The 17,994-nt window shown below is 35.4% G+C and overlaps 1 protein-coding gene across 2 annotated transcripts in view; it reads left to right on the top strand.

Annotated features, from left to right (window-relative positions):
- The first annotated feature begins 748 nt into the window (after window positions 1-748).
- LOC122528913 (nuclear factor of activated T-cells 5) overlaps window positions 749-17,994 on the top strand; it is a 61,145-nt gene continuing 43,899 nt past the window's right edge. The window contains exon 1 of one of the 2 annotated variants that reach the window (XM_043654544.1): window positions 749-985. In XM_043654544.1, coding sequence (XP_043510479.1) covers window positions 913-985 — 73 coding nt within the window. In that variant the 5' untranslated portion in view covers window positions 749-912. The remainder of the gene's footprint in view (window positions 986-17,994) is intronic. The other variant, XM_043654543.1, reaches the window with a different exon arrangement.

Raw genomic sequence — 17,994 nt, 5'->3', positions numbered from 1 at the left:
TATATAGATTTCTACGCGATGGTATATACATATATATATATATATAAATTTATATATATATATAAAATATGGTTACGACAATGTGCATATGGTTTCTTGTGAGCTTTGGTAATTGTCTTATAGCGGAGCGACAGAAGCAACGCAACTCTTGCAAGACTATTATTGCAAAATAAATTTCTATTGGATCAAAAAGTATGTCGCGGGAAACCAATTTCTTAATGTTATATTAAATGCCTTTGATATTTTTCGTTTAAATTTTCAGATAAGTGTGTTCGAACGAAAACCTGATTGTGTGAAGTAAAAGGCCATACCTACACACACTTTCGTTAGTTTTTATTACAAGTTCCCTTTAAGTGCTCTTCTCTGATACATAAATTAAGTAAGTTTTATAAATTTTAGTTAAAATTTTTAATTTTTTTAAAACTCGATTTAGCACCGTAACTTTCTAATTAAATATCTCGTCTGTGGTTCACGATTTAAATACAACCAACTATCGATAAAACAGATTATTTCGAGATCTTGCCAGTACCACAAAATTTATAATAAATCGCGGGGCCCCGTTCATTATGGGACGAGATATATAATATTTCTACAATGATAATTTTGCCTCACGTATAAATATTAAATGTCGGAAAGTTTAGCAAAGAGAATCGTATGTGAAAAACTACTTTATAATCTTTTTGTACCTCTCTAATTTTAGAATTAAATGATTCAAACGTAAAAGGACGTGGGTACGTCATGATCTACGTGACGTCACAGGCTGTCGAATGGCCGAAAGCCAAAGGCTAAACGAAACGGCGAGGCAGGCTTTACAGCCGAGTAGGTAGATGGCAAATGGCTGCCATGCGAGTGAATAATAATGCGTAGGCAGTGTGAAACAAGTGATAAAAATCGTGATAAAGTGCGTGTACGATGTTACTGAAAGGCCGATTATCGGAGAAGAAGAACTGGAGGCATCATGGGAAAAACACCAAAGCCACAGCCGGTAAGTGGATAGATTGGTATGCCAGGAAATTTACGAAATGGTTCGCCTGCTAGTCGACGAGATAGCCCTGCTGCGTTCTCGGTTCTCAGTCCCTCTAATCGTTTTCCATGGTATCAACACAATATGGCCGAACATGTGGAGACTAATTACGTGGTTTTTGAGTTACATCTAGTAAACAACTATAAGCGAAATTTTAAACAAAAGTGTACTCGATGTAAACGATATTTCTATTTGCATGTCGAAAAAATTCATTTGAAGTTCTTATTTGAAGCGTATAATGTCAAGATAAATATCTGTAAGAGAAAAAGTTAAATTTTTCGTACTGTTTGTGAAATTTAATAACAGATTGCGCGATTACAGTGATGTCAATTATCAAGGTTATGCACAAAAGACGTGTGTACACTAAGAATTTTGTACTGTAGTTTACTTCAAAAAGATGGCGACTAATTTTTTATAATAATAAGCATTTATTATAATAAGCATTGAATTAGATAATCTTGTGACTAAGATAGAATATCGTATACATTACTGTCAAGGATAACATACGTTACAAATCATCTAGTGAGGTTATGCTGTTTTCAATATGGATGCCTCACACGCTTGCATGTATTTTGTTGCATGTATTAGTAAACATGATTCACAGTTGCTTCTGATACTTTAGATATCAGTCGATTGCCTTTTATTCGGTCTCGGTATGAATTAACTAATAGGATGTGATAATGAGACTTCTTATTTTTGAAGATGAGTCAATGTTGACTATACATCGAACGCCTGTATGGTGTTCTGTATCAATAAATTTGAACTTCGTCCCTTCGTTTGACATGCACTGTTGTTGACGATGAAACGTCGTCGTTATCGGTTAATAGTCATTTTCTTTACACGAATAAAACATCATCCCTTATTGTTAGTACAATATTATCGCGAGAGTTTGTCAGACATCAGCTTTCAAGCATTAACTGCGTAGCAGTTTTTACGAATAATAGTTTTCCTGTTCTTATTTCTAAGTAAACAAGCTTCCAAGAATATTAGTCACTGTAAATGTCGTAAATTAACTAATATTTAATTGTGTGGATTCATTAGAAATTATACGTATCATAGATACACAACATTAATTTGTTAGATGTCATCCGTACACATTGCATATAACATGCTTGATATTGTACATTTCTAATATTAATGACATTTCATTTTGCTTTATACTCGTGCAATATTTACATTCGTGAGCAAAAGCTGTTTTCACTTTTCCTCAAAATATATGCTTTAATATATGTATTCATCGCTATATACATATATAGTATTTTATGTCTAATATGTTAACAATAGTTTACATATATTGTTAATTTTACAGGCCAAATCTAACAAATTTAATTCGTAATCTTCAGTCACGAAACTACTTTGAAGCTATTTCAAACCGAGTTCGTTTCACGCACGTCACATGGAAAGTGCGTGTAGCGAAACCGTGAAAATGCATTCTTAGCATGCTGCGATAAGAATAGAGCAAGAAAGATAGAGTAAGATAACAAATAGAGAAGAGGTACGTATACGTTCGTACATACGTAATCGGCGCACTTGTGTAAACGAGCGTATGCGTGCATACCGTCACTATGTCGTATAAAAACATACATCCAATAGCTTCACACAAGGATAATTGTATAAGTGCATGTGTTACCATGACGATAAAGACGCGGATCGATGTTTTTAACCCGGCGGAACGCATCAAGTTGATTCCGCGTCCGATACCTTGCGATATTTCTGTCTTCGTATTGCGTTTTTCCGTTCCTTACCGTATCATGCACCTACAACTTGATCGATCGAGCTTATGACATGCAGTTTTTACAACAATGGAATTGGAAAGTTTGCGAGATACTTCCAAGTTTCATGAACATCAAATTCTCATTCTTTCAAACTATCGACGACGGATATAATTTATAATTCGAAATGCTTAGAAATTTCTTTATCGTCGACATGTGTAAATAATAGGAAGACAATATTAGAAGGAACAACGAATCTGTTATTTCTCCTTTTTATGGATTATCGACCGATTTTTCTACTTTCAATTACGATACCAAGAAGGTATGAAAATATTTAAAATAAAGACTGGTCACACAGAGCTCGGTCGTGATAAGAGCTCTAATTGTCATTCTCCTTCGTTATGACAGTCGACGAGCCACGTGGCTCTGACGTTCTCGAAGTATGTCTTTTTTTTCGTTTCTCTTTCATTTTTAATAATTATGATTGTCTGTTTATTCTTCAGAATGTAGGCTTACTATCTGCTTAGAAATTTACTTTGAAAATTTCAACGCCTCGCAAGCGAGATAACAATTTCAACGATCGTCTGCAGAATCTAGAAACACATTTAACCAGATATCACGTCCTTGAAAATCTCTTCGTTTCTCGATAATACCAGTTAGTAATGGTTCTCTCGTTGGAATCATTGGTCATTGACCAACGTTATGGTCTAGTTGTAGTATTTCTTCGTCTTCATCATTTTTATTTATCATTATATGATAGTTACATAAATTTCATCAATCGTAAACTTAATATCTCGCAACGCTTAACTTAAACGTTGCTATAATTGGCCACGTATCACCGAGATATTTGTCGAATCAAATAATGTGTCCAAATTACGTGGAACTAGTTCCCTTTTCTTATGCCTATAGGTTTCACCGCTATCGATGAAAATTATTATTTTCGTGAATTGGATTTGATGAAATATCGTACGAAATATTCTCCTTTGCTTTTTAAAATTAAAAAGATTTTTTTTTTAGTACATTGAAAGTTCTTTTTTTTGGTTGACACGTTATAAAGAAAAAAATTGAAAGATCGCAGCAATGTATAATTATACAAGATAAAGAACAATTATCTGCAAATTCTTCGGCGAGTCTATATTCTTGGCAGTATACTGCAATAGTATTATTAATATGACAAATATTGTTACTTGTAATACGATAACGGTAGAAAATATGCGATAATAATGAATGAACATTGATTACTACGGGATGAATAAAAAGCAATTACTTCTTGTCAAGCACAAGCAACATTAAACGTCGATTGCTTAATCGTTGCACGCATACAATTAACACTACAAACGTGTTGCAATATGTTGTTAATAAAAAGTGCGCAAGAGAATTAATTAATGAATGTTAAACGCAAGGAAAATAAATCAATTGAGCCCTTATCGAAATTGTCCAAAGTTCTACGAACGCGTTGGCTTCGGTGTACATGTTTAATTGATGGCAACGAACGAGCCACGGCTAGCGCAGTGAATCTAAACGAGCGTTTTAATACCGATGCAGAGCCATTTGAATAATAATCGATTTTATCGATTTGTATTGACGCAGTGACTTGCATACTTTCCACGCTGTAACGACCATCTTGTTGCTTTCCATTCTACTCTCAAAAATTTTTATTGAAACATTTCAGAAGTTTTTTGCATATTTGCAGATAAATTTTATCAAAAAGAAGGAGATATGCATAATGTAAAAAAAGAATAAAGTTTGATCGTCAGTATGTTCTCGTTGTCGTTTTAAATTAAAAGAACATGTAGATTGCAGTTCTTATTCACGTTACACGTGGTCTATTGCAAAATTAGATCTTTTCTGTTTCATTTCTGGAAAACTAGAAACAATATTGTACGGAAATTTCATCCCAGCCTCCGTATTGCTCTTTATGATTCTGTTTGAAAACTAGGAAAGATTCAACAATAACGAGGCAATAAAAACTACAGTTGATACACTTCTTAGCTCAAAATTCATCGAAAATTACATCAATGATTTCTTTCTGCAGATGTGCACAAAAACACTTTTAAAGTAACCTGTTAGTTCCACTATCATTAAAAGTTAGCATATATCATCATCTTTTTCTCCCTTTTGTCTTTCTTTGTCCAATCGTTTTTATCCATCTTCTTTCTCTTCAGAATTTTTGTCGAATTACTTTATCGGCTTGGCATCCAATATTTTTGCCCGAAAGGTCGGGGAAACTTAATTCGGTTATTTGGATGCGAATGCACATGAAAGTTGTCAAGGTCCGGGCCTGGAACGTTTTCGATTTTTAGCCGAGGCTTGGCAAAATTTTTCAAAGAAATAACGGTCAATGAATCCAGCGACGAGTGTTGAGCGACTCAAGGTCTTTGTAATCTAGTCTCAATCACCGTCAATCTACACTGATCTTAACAATTTATGGCGCTGCCACCTTCTCGGCCGATGCAGCCTTTCCCACTCTCGATTCTCGGTTAAATCGCTTCTTTTCTGCTTTCTTGCCAGATATACATACGATCCCTCCCCCCCTTTTTTTACGTCCCCTTTATTGATAGTTTTGCAGTATTACCAATTTCCTTGGAAGTATTTCATATGGTCGATACGTTCTTTCATGTTAGTGTCCTGATAAAGCATTCGTAATAACAATGTAGACCGAGATACTCATATATTTTATATCATAAATGAAACTGAAAAATTAGAAAACAATCTTTATAATTACTGAAGTAGTGACTCAAAAATATTGTAGCTGCTGTTGTATTAATAGTTGCATCTTCCAGAAGTCAAATTGATCACAAGTTAAAAGTACCAATATTCTTATAGTACCTGATAGAATAGAAATATGGAAAATCTTGAGAGTAAGAGGATCACTAATTTTCTAAATCGTTCATTGCGAGTTCTTCGTCGTTTTATTATCCTAAAGAGTTCAATGTTTAATTGGAGCTTCCAATTGGAAAATCACTCGAAAGATCGGAATCCTCTGTTTCTTTTTTCTCCGGGTTGTCCACTGCATTTCATTTGGCCTACAATTTCTGCCTGACCACAGAGGGACGACTGGCGCCGAGGCGCCGGACACCGCCTCTTTAGATTCTATCGCCCTCGTCGTGGTTTATCGCGGGGGTTACATTTAACAAGAAAATCATGCTATTTAATTAATCGTCACGCAGGGCAACGGCATTATCTGCGTCATGAGGATTTCGATCAAAATCTTTCTTTTTTTTTCTTTCGTTCGCCTAATACGTAACGTTCGAATGTGTCGAGTCTATTTAAAATTCTGCGTTAAACCACAAGTAACGCAGAATATTATATAACCAGTGTTATCATCGTTTCATTATCAATGTCTGAGCTATGCTGATGCATTTGCGCGACTTTTGGATGCGAACGATTTTCGTTTTCGATAGTTTTCAACTCGATCTGAATGTTCTGTTATTTCGCAATATGTTATCTAGAGAATTTTGTCTGGAAGAAGAAAATGTATTTATCTAGAAGGGATTCCGTTGTACGCATCCGCCAAGAGAGCGTTATGTAACATCAACTATCGATCCGAATCCTTCCGCGAATAACTGGTGATTCTAATTTCAAACAGAGAGAATCGTACTTTTCCCTCGAGTATCAATCCTGTGACAATCACACGACGAGTGCTGTGCAATTTTATTTATACACACGGTATAATTAATTTACGGAAAGTTCATTTTCCGAAATGGACAAGAAGAGGAAAAAAAGAGACGTATTGTGACTCACGATAGTATTAGAAAGCGATAGAAATCTTTTATATATATATTGTGGAAACATTTTTTATTTAAACGATATGTGAACGTTTGTCATTATGCAGGTGAAGCAAATGTGATGGTAAAAATTACAAGATACTGATGCGAATGTATATATTTGGCAGAGATTGTCGAAGTATTTACTTAGCCAGAACAACTTCGATGCTAATTACAAGTTTAGAATGACTATTCATGCTATATAAAATATGTTTGTGATTTCATCTAGTTAATGATTTGTAACTTCCGAGTTTCCAGACGCCATCCGCGTGATATTCGCGTTTCATTCGATACAATTTGAAAAAGTTTCCGTATGCATTCATAACGTACGGTCCATTTACGTATAAAATACGAGAATTGGATAATTCCCTCGAGGCAGGCTCGAATTTCGCGGCTCATTCAATCGAAAATTTCGAGCGGGACGATCGTTGATGACGATAAAAGTTATCACCCGACGCGACCTAAAAAACAGACATTCCATATGTCGTAGACCAATGAGATCGATCGACGATGAGGGCATGTTTGCGCACGAAGCGTGATCGTTTACGTAACCGTTCGAATTTTTCTCGGTTTTCAGCGCGTTGAACCGATTATCAATAAAACCGACACGACGATTCTTCGCACGAGGCTGGCCGCCTACTGTTGTCACGACAGAAAGCACGTTCGTCCGATTATGTTGCCCGGCAGAATGTGTGATTCGCCGCGCTCGCTGCAAGGAGAGACCGGTTCTCTCACCGCCACGCCGATGGAATACATCGAATAAATCACAAATGCGCATGAAATCATCGCGGGAATGCCACCAGGGGGATAGATTTGCGTCACGAGCGGGCTCCCACCGGCTCAGTCAGGCGATTTGGTTTTTTTGCATTTGTTTACATGTACACGCGAATCGTTCCATTTCCTTCTGCGACGTTTCTGCAATTATACATTCGGCAATATCGATCGAGACGCATCGTGTTTACCTGAACCGACGATTGACGTTATTGTGACTTTTAATAAATATCGATACTATATTACACTATTTATATTATTTGCAGTAAAAACAAGTCTGCCGAATGAGAGAGGGAAGCATAAAATATCTATTACGTAGTATGTATCGCTGCAGACATTTATACGTTTTATAGAAAATTTGTAAAATGTGTAAAACAGTGTACGAGTGTATGAACGAATTGTTTTTTTATCTTTCATTTGTATTCCGTCTCTGTCATACATGCTCTAGTTTTATTTGTATGCATAAAGATACGAATTTACATAAATATCTGCGATCCACTCGTACAATAGCTATTGCACGAACAAATTATAAAACTGTGTCTCTCTAGAAATATTTACAAAAAGCATGTTTTACGCGTGTCTATCTGTCAGCGTGACCGTGACTTTCACAGGGTTAAAAACTTCATTAATAATTTATCAATTTGTGGAAATTTGTTTGAGTCATTCTTGCAAAAGTGACTCTTTTGTTTTATCTGGACGGATTTCCTAATTTTTCGCGAAACTTTGAGCTGTTCTGGCGCGTTTCTTTCGTCGTCGTGCTGGTATTTCCGAGTTGCCTCGCCAAATGTTTCAGCGTTTCAACTTTGTATATCTATTTGGAAACGATTCCATCGATATGCCTCGGGTTGAGCTCGTTCGCGATTTCTAGCCTAACCGTGAAAATGACAATTATTTCTCGACGCTGGCGACACCAGGCATTAGTAATTCCTTTAATTCTGAAAGGGACGAGCCAGGGGAAACCAGTTTACGTCTGGCGTCATTCATAAACAATCAACTCACCCTTCGTGTCCCTCTTTCGTATTCGTAAAATGCGTTTCGACCGACCTTGCCACTATCTTCTTGGAATTCATGCTTCGAGCAAAGAGAAAATATGAAATATTGTAGCGTCCTCGGTTGTCCGACCGGTAACTCCGCTCGAACCGCCTTGAAAGATCGCTTTCGTTCCACCCGAATGTAAGTCAGAATTTCGGATGGTTCAAATGTCTATCAAACCTCTTGCCACGCACATCGACAACTTTTTGTCCCAAAAATTGCAATATTGTCTCAGTTTTAAGTATATTTAAGTAAAACAAACTAAGCAGAACAAACGATAAATTTATTACTTCTCAATCATTTCTATCCAGTGATGTCCATATCGACGAGTTCAAAGAGAAAGCGACAGAATTATTGTATACGGTTCGGTCACTCGTTATGGTCCGCAATCAGTTGCCAGCGCAACGTGGTTAATGGCTTTCATTACTTGCCAGGGATGACATACATGATCGGTGACGCTACTCTAGCGTTATCATGTGATTTTCAGCAACTAGTGACAGCCAAGAAATGTATTATAATAAGTTTAAACATATTTTCGTGGTTATTTGCGTTATTACTTATTTACGTAATTCGTAACTTCTATCCTCTTACTTTTTGCTTATTCATAGTCATTGTTGTTTCGATTGTTTATACGTAGCACAGCAAACATCAAATTCTGTAAATTTTTACTCGAACCGATGAAAATTGCTATCTAAAGTAATTGGTCGTTATAGTGTTGATAGCTACGTTTTTGTTATATCAAGTTAAATAACCCCTAATTCTAAACCTAATTCTAGTCTTCATTGCGCTGACTTTTCCCTTACCTCTTCTCCCGCATCGTCAAGAAAATTTCATGTAAATTTGTGCAATAGCAAAATTCATGTCACTACAATTCTCGATACAGCTTATAAGGGTTCAATTTATTGATAAGAGATTCGCGCCGTGTAATGTAACACATTACACGAGATTACTCGGAAGCGAAACGTTTTATCGCGACGTGTTTTCGTCCAGAGGCAAGAATGGATCGCCAGGACAGAGATGATGATGGGTCGTGGTTAAAGTATGTGTGTTGACTCGGATTAATAAAGACAATTGCAGTCGTTAAAAAAGCTCGAGTTTTTCTGACACTTCTAGCCAAATGGGAACGATTATAGCGTGTCTGTTTCTTGGCTCCCTTTTAACGTTAATTAATAGACCGATGATTTCGCATGATGAACTAAAAATTGAATTTTTGGAGTATCCGTTCGAGTTAATCCACGATAAATTAAGACGAGCAACTGTATCGTTTGTTAATTCCGATTCTTTTAATATCGTTGTCGTTGTTCTTTTCTCTCGTAATGGATCGATATTTGTCTCTGAATGTTCTTCGTATCTTTTCTGCATTGTTCCTCATTTCTTCAGTTAACTAGAAATTTTGTAGAGAAAAAAAGTGAAAATTAAAATGAGTCCTGAGAAAAGAATTTTACAAATCGAATGTGCGGAAGTTTCGTAAAATAATGTTAGTGTTTTTAGTTAGTATCGTTCGTCGCTGCTAGAAATTTTATACGGAGAAAGAAAGTAAAAAAGTTGTGAGAAAAGATTTTGTAAAAAAGTAAAGTATTTTTTATAGGGTGTTTTAAAAAATAAATTATCTTTTGACAAAGTATTTCTATAGCATTATACAGCGTTTGAAAATTGTTGCACTTTTGTTTAATATCTATCAAAAATCCTGGTAAGATTAGCTTCTAATCCGAGGCGATGATTTAACTGTTACAAAGTACCTACTCGCAACATCGGTTTCCTGAAATTGATAAAATGGCTGAATTCTTGCAAACTGGTTAAGTGGTCGAGTAAATTCCCAGGATTCTCGATTGAATTGGCATTCGCTGGTAACGTGTTTGGTTTGAAAATCTCGACGATTCTTGTTGCTTCTTAGAGTTTCGTAATTTAATATCGACGTTAATTTCGACAATATTTTTCATTTTGATTTTAAAGACGTTTCGCCTCGTTATCGTGGTAATAGCTAGCTCTAAGGAAATAATTGATATGTGGGCAGTAAAAGCATAAAAGAATAAAAGATGGAACAAGAAAAGTGATTCACGAGTATTTCTGTTCTATTCTCTCGGCTCTTAAATCTTCTCAGGAATTATTCTTTTTTGTGGAAAAGAAGTTTTTTTCTTCGTAAATTATTAGTCATAGAAATATGCTTTATTCTTATCAGTCTAAATTAGTATAGTTTCACTTATTACTTATTAAAGTACAATATTGTATGAACGCAATATCGAACATGTTAACATCAAGACTATGATGTTGGCGAAACATCTCAATGTTGAAAACTTGCTTTTACCAATTCATCGAATTGATTAAATCAGCAAACCATCTTGGTAGTGAGCAAGCTTGGTGATGATTTTCGTAGAATTCTTTCTTTTTCAAACGCGTCTGCAAGTGGTACACGTCTTGCGTTTCTGATAGTACAGTTTTGGTATCGAGATAAGAGTATCTGCTTCTAGGAGACGTCTGAGAGTTGATCGTCATTAACAATTTATCATCGTTTCAGGAAATTTCTTTTCCTGGAACATATATTTTTATTTATTTTGTACTTTTTATTTTGTCCTCTTTCAATTAAAAAATATATTCTCAAGTACACTATTCTTTCATAAGTAATTGATTTCAATCCCAGACAAACATTGTTCTATTCAAAATGATTTTTTTCATTTTCAAAAACGGATGTCAGTTTGATGATCCATGATAATATGATAATATAATAATGAAATGCAACAGTATTGGGCCTGACAGTGCAGTATATCGTATAACGATTGTATAATAAGCAAATGACGATAAAGGGACAAAACTGCGTTAACAGAAATAGGTTTCTAATTGATCGTCAGGGTCGTTGACGCGTCGCAGCCTTAAGAATAATTGTCTACCAGGTGCAATAACACGGATGACGAGACGATATCTTCAACTATGATAGACCCGGGTCACCGACACTCCCATTTACGACCGACGTCGAAAGAAGCATTAAACGGCCATGAGTACAACGGTCTCAAGGTTGTTCTCAATATCGTCTCGAAGTATAGCACTACCTGCGCCACGTATCAAAATTTATTTCGATTTGTACACATGTTGAAAAATTGACGGACCAGTAAGAGAAACGACCAGGATAGAAAATACCGTGGCATGTTGACACCTTGCCACGATTCTCAAATTCTTATGTTGTATTCATGTTCAAATCAAAATGTAACTGTTTTTTTTTTTCATAGTATACTATTGATTTTATTATATTAGGGATTTTATTACTCATGAATAATGTCGTTTTTTTCAAATTTAATAAATATTGCCGCCTAGTAACAATAATTTAACTTGTTATAACATAAGCTATATATTTAATTAGAAGTTAACCTTTGATATAATTCAATTTATATAATTTAATATAATATATAATATAATATAATATAACATAATATAATTTAATATAATATATAATTATATTTATATAATTTATATAATAGATTAACTGTATCAAAACGACATTATTTATGGCCGCTTCTAATAGTATAGTCGTGAGTTTTACTTCAACAACTAAATGCATTAATTTCTAAAAAGGAAACACTCGACGAAGGTTAAGAATTTCTCAATTATATGCCACATTACAGCGTCGATTATTCCTAATTTCAAAGTTGAAGACTTTCAAAGTTTGAAGACTTCATTTAAACGTGAATTCGTTTCTGATCCGTATCGAATGTTTGCACCCCGAAATTGCCAAAGAAACGTGTTGCGCAGCTTCACTAAAAAAAAAAAATCGTCAAATTTGCTCGACAAATATTTGAAGAGATAACTTCCCTTTCGATCGAAGGGTCTAATTCCTTTGGCCAAATATTTAAATACTACTTGAGATGTTACTTGGATTCTCAAACTGATGTTGATTCTCAGTATGTGGAAGCTCTGTTCTCGAAGATCGGCCCCATGAGAAACATGTGAGTTTTTTTTTTTTCTTTTTTAAGCCTTTACCGGTTAAGCGAGTGTATTCTCTACCGGTCATGTATTAATTAACATTTTACATAACGTAAAATCCGTTAGCGTGTCGTAACAGATCGACGCGATGAGCCTGGGGATGATTACGAAACGAAGCGTTTAAATGAGTTGCCGCCTGTTAATTTACGGCCAGGGGATGTTTCAACATTGATCGGTTCTTGATGATGTCTGTTACCATTGACATGGCAAATCTTATTCGTCCTAAGTTCTTTCTTATCGAAATCGACGAATCTACCTGTAAGCAAAATAGCTTAGAAACAAATTGCTTACAGGCAAATAACATTAACATTCATCGAACGACACATATTTTATGGAGATTGTCTCGCACGATGCGGTTATTTATGTAAATTGATACATCTTTGCGAAAATAATTAGAAAAATGAGACCTATTTTGCATATTACACGATAAATCGCGAGTTAAATAGTGTTTTTCAGTTTGCCATTCGAAATAAAAAAGAAAAGAAAAAAACAAATTGTCATTAATTTTAATAGATAAAATCTATTGATCTTGCATCTGAATTGCTTATGCGGATAAACGTGATATGTGATTTCATACAGCGTTCCCTTATAAGGACATTGCAGATTATCTAGCTAGCTCTACCAAACAACAAGTAGACCATTCCCAACTGGCAAGTTTCAAAAACAAAACTGGGTTACGCTGCCAACAGTTCTTCATCGGAATCCAATTAATTCCTGCGCTTTCGATTCTTGAGTGCCGCAGTTCTCGAAGTTATCATCGTAAGCTACCATCAAACGATCCCCCTTGGCTGATTACTCGCCATGGACGGGGTCCAAAATGCTTTTCTGGCAGACTCATCGCGAATCGTTGCTAGCCAGCTACGAACTACGTTTATTAAAGTTCCGGTTCCAACCATTATCCGTGCCATTTCTGGCATTGATGAATTTTCCGACGACGCAGGTTGCTACCGCATTGCCCGATCAATTTTTGTTCTCGGTACGAGCAGATAATGTCCTCTCGCTTCACTTGCTACGGCCAGTCTGCATCAGTGCGTAACAAATAAAAAAAAAAGAAAAAATCGCTTCTCTTTCTCTTCTTCACTTTACATTGTACTTGAATCACATGTCGTTTGATTGGCAGGTGGACAGAGCGTCTTGTAACTTCCTATAGCGAATCGTTGTCGTGCGATAGTTCAGGTACGTATAGAGAGAGATGAGGATCAGGTATGTACCCTTAGATCGTGCGGTGGAATAACAGCCGATGCTTTTCGAAAGTCGTGGAAATTAATGCGAAACTGCATCGAGAGTGTCTTTTCAAGTGAATCGAACACGTAGAAAGAAAAGAACTTCATTGGCAACTGAATATTTCACGTTCTCTCTGCGAGACTAAACAGTCGCGCTACATTCGTTATTGTGTATTTAGTTATTAAATCAGAGTACCTAAGTGATAATCAGTGTCTGTCTGGCTTCACTTTAGCTACTTAAAATTATATTAACCTCTTGCGATGGAATGACGTGCCACGTACATACGTCGAGAATTTTTTTGTCTCAAATAGGCAACATTTTCTCAGTTTTAAGTATATTTAAATGTATTAGTTTTAAGTATATTTAAACCCAGGCAAAACAAATGATAAGTTCATTACTCCTTAGTAGTTTCTATCCAGTGATATCATACCGACGAGTTCAAAAGAAAAAGAAAGCGACGAATTGTTGTATACGGTTCGGTCACTCGTTATGGTCCGCGAACCAGTTGCCAGCGCAAAGGGTTAAGAAACCAAGGGTGCGTGAATGCGACGCTTCGTCTGCAATTTTTTTTAAATTCTAGTAAATTTCTAGTTTTCCCACTTTTTTGCTAGTTTGTCAAAAAAGCTTCTTTAAGTGAGAGGTTCATTTTGTGACTGAAATAAAAGATCAATCGGGAAAGGTCGAAAATATTATGTAGTTCTTATTACTTTAAAAAAAGGAAAAAAGTTGTATTAAAAAATTATTATGTATTATGTAATTATTATATATATTACCCATTTTTTGATTATGAAAAGAAAATCCAAGAATGCAAAGAGTTAATATTACCGAGCCAATATATACATATATACGTTGAATGAGGAAAACTAGGGATAGAGGGTCAAGCGTAAACAAATATTTGTTTCCACAACGGCTCAATCTGTTATTTGCCTCGTGAGATCATCGAGGAATCATCGACATGTACTTTGAGTCCGCTGCTAATTAAACGAGTTCTAATTTCTCGACGAGCATACTTCCTGCATGGATATCTAACTCTTCGTAAAATAGACGAAGCATCGTCGAGATGCTCCTCGAGCTCGCAGTTAGAGTGATCGGAAGCGAAAGAAGGTCGGCCAGATAATAACTAATACTAACGACGCCGATACTGCTGTTGCTTTTCTAGTCTCACACGTGACTTCTGTTCGCGACCATTAATCCCTATTTACACCGTCTCGTTTCGACGATAACTTATGCAAACGCGAGGAAGTCCGACGCGGACGATCCAACGATGAATCGAACGTCTCGAGACGTGAAAACGTGAAGAAAGATCGGCGAAGTGTCCTTTCCGGTTGGATCGAGCGGCCGACGTCGAGAGTCGCGTTTTCTTGAAACACAATTGCGGCAACGATCGTCGAATACGCCACTATCGCGAGCAATTAATTCGAGGCGGAAATAAATTAACATGGTAGAGACGATTAGACGTTTAATTGCAAATTCTTCTTCTGGCGCTACCAGAAGAAACAATCCGAAGCTTGCGAAATATACACGCGCTCGAAACGATGGAAGCGAGTTATATTCGCGCGCATTTTTCTTTTTTATCTTCTCTCTCTCTCTCTCTCTCTCTCTCTCTCTCTCTCTCTTTCTCTTTTTTCTTTTTGTTTCGTTGAATTAGTCAGATATTACGAGCTGAATCGTCGGATGACGTATGAATTTTTTTTTATTTAAAAAAAAGTAATCAGCAGCTCGCAGTTTTTTCCAGATTATATTTATTATTTTATTGGCCTGATTTTATTGACTCTAATACACTCTTGGAATGACGGATATTTTTAACAAAGTATTTTTAACTTCAAGTAGGAAAACGTAAAAAAAATTCGAACATGATGTATAATCTTATATTGGGACGTATGATTAAACTTTCTGATCGGCACGCGTTCTCGTTATATCTTATCTATTTTTTAATTTGACAACATTTTCAATATTTTTACAATATTGATGGTTATGAGATAAATAACGGTGTTAAAGAAAAGCCTTGCATAAAGAGTTCTTGTTCGTCCGGATCAATTAAACATTATGTATCTGGTTCATATGAATTTATATTTAGTCTCGTACGAATTCGTGCCGTTACTTATGAATAAATTAAACGCGCTTCTAGCAATTAAACATAGCACGTTGACACGCATTCTTCGAGTGAATGACAGGAAAATGCGTCAACAGCATTTTCCGTTAGCACAATGTTCGAATATAGAAGGTGAAAGGTGAGATCGCGCGAGGTCTCGAGGAAACATGAACATTAATTAATTGCGAAACTTCTTGCGCGTTCCTCTGGAAAAACGATAGATCAGCCGCGTGTTTGCAAATGCATCAATGTTTCAAATACAAGGAGCATGTCCCCCGATTTATTCAGAAACCTGTTTGCGAGGAAAGCATTTAACAAATTGCAGACAGAGAACACTTGTTCGCATAAATTATTTGCAAAAGTTACTTGTAGAATTAAAATTTGCTTATTATCGAACATACTACATACTAGGATTAGGTACGCTACTGTGATGTTGTGTGATTTTTCAACGATTATAGTGTCAATGGTAAAAAAATTTATTAACTTTTGTAACTTGTAACATAAATTTTAGAAAATTCAAAATCAAAATTAGGGCAATTTATAGATTATTAAAGGTCAATTTTCACCTTTTTTTTTTTAGTGGTATATTGCATCTTATTATTGTATTCTATTATGTCATTTGATCGTTCTTGTTCGTTTTCATTTGATAAATATGGCAAGTTAGGTATAACGTGTATGATTAAATAGCCTCAAAAATTTTCTGCTTATACTTCAACCTATAATTTATTAACATTTTATCAAAAAGTAATGATTCTTTCGGAATTCAGTGTGTTCATATAGTGTTTAGAGATTGTGATTACCTTTTCGCAATGAAATGTTGTCATTATAAAAAAAAAAACAAGTAATTCATCACTTCCAGATTATCCCGGTTGTTTAGGTGAAAGTTGATTCATCATGAAATTGTTTAGTAATCACGATAGTTAGTATGTAAATATTATTTTAGAGAAGAATACCAAATATCAAAAAAAATCTAACAGTACAAGATTATGGATAAATGAAACAAGCCGAATGATAAATTAAAAATTGAGCTCAAAGTATGTATTTTTTACCTGTTTTTACCAATCTGGATTAGATGGTAAAAATCTATGACGTTTTGCAAATCTATGATTATTCTTTAATTTTTTGTTTGTAATATAATTTTATATCTATTTTATAAATATATATATATATAAAATAAAAAATATATATATAAAATAATATATATATATATATATTTTTTTTAGATATCGATTATATTTAAGATGTAATCATTCTTTTGAAACAATTGAGCCATCATTCGCCCTAATCGAAAGAATTCAAACATGGGCATTTATTTCATTTCGTTTTTCACAATTATTTTCGTTTCGATATTAATTAATTCGCTAAAGAAGCGAAGTGAATTGGTAAAAAAAAATGCAATGTTGCGAAAGAAAAAAGAGGAAAAGGAAAGTGCGCGTCGCGCGAACGAAGTCGAACGGCTGGATTGACCTTTTGGGTCACTTCGATCCGAGACAAAGTAATATTTTAGCGTTCGCAAAGAATCCGATATGCGGCCTGAAACACAGAGAGTAAAAAGTAAAAGCGGTCGCCTCTTGTCGATCGCGCGGACTATTGTTCTCGTTATCAGCGAGTTTCGACGAGTGCGCAATAGTGTGAGAACCACGGAGCGATAGCAGGCCGTTCCACCTAACGATAAATCATGTACAGTCCGATCCGAGAAAATTATTGTGACTATTCAATTCTCGTCACGAAGGCTCAGCGAATGACCCGTAATAATTTCGTCTCGATTATTTATTGTTCGCCGGCGAATCACTATGGCCGACATCCGTTCGCCTTCGAGCAATAGTCATTGGCTTTCCACTCCTTTCAATTCGACTTATCAATGAACTTTTAACGTAAAAGTTCATTTTAAAGATCATCAGCTTTCCATATCTATAATTCGTGCCAACAAATTCCTTAGTCCTAATAAAGAAAAAATTTTACAAATATCGAGTGTTTTTGGTTAATGCAAAATGTGACGAATTTCTGTCTCTTTTTCTTCTTTTATTTATTTTATACGTTTAGTCATAAAACGTTGATATGTCGAAAGATAATTTAGATTTAGAATTCAAAGTTTGTTCAAGATTCGTAGATCCAGCGAGGAAGCGTGCGAGATTTAGATTTGTTTAAATGACTTGTTATTTGCATCGTAAACAAGTCGCGAGTTAAAATAAAGCAGACGTTTTTATTATAAAGTAATCTTTCTCGCAGTAAGTAAGGATTCATTAATGCCAGCGATAATTCCCAGTTTCCTAGATATGTTTTGCAACTATTTTCCAATAAAAGTCATCAACGCACGCATCGTAACTCAGGTAATCGCTGTCGTTATTTGCAGAAAGATAAGGATGGATTGTCTGACGTCATACAGCCGCGGACTCTTTT

Source organism: Frieseomelitta varia, unplaced genomic scaffold (assembly GCF_011392965.1).
Source record: "Frieseomelitta varia isolate USP_RPSP 00005682 unplaced genomic scaffold, Fvar_1.2 scaffold_269, whole genome shotgun sequence".
In the NCBI taxonomy this organism is placed as follows: Eukaryota; Metazoa; Arthropoda; class Insecta; order Hymenoptera; family Apidae; genus Frieseomelitta; species Frieseomelitta varia.
Note: the sequence above shows the minus strand (reverse complement) of the source record. Positions and strands in the feature narration are given on the sequence as shown.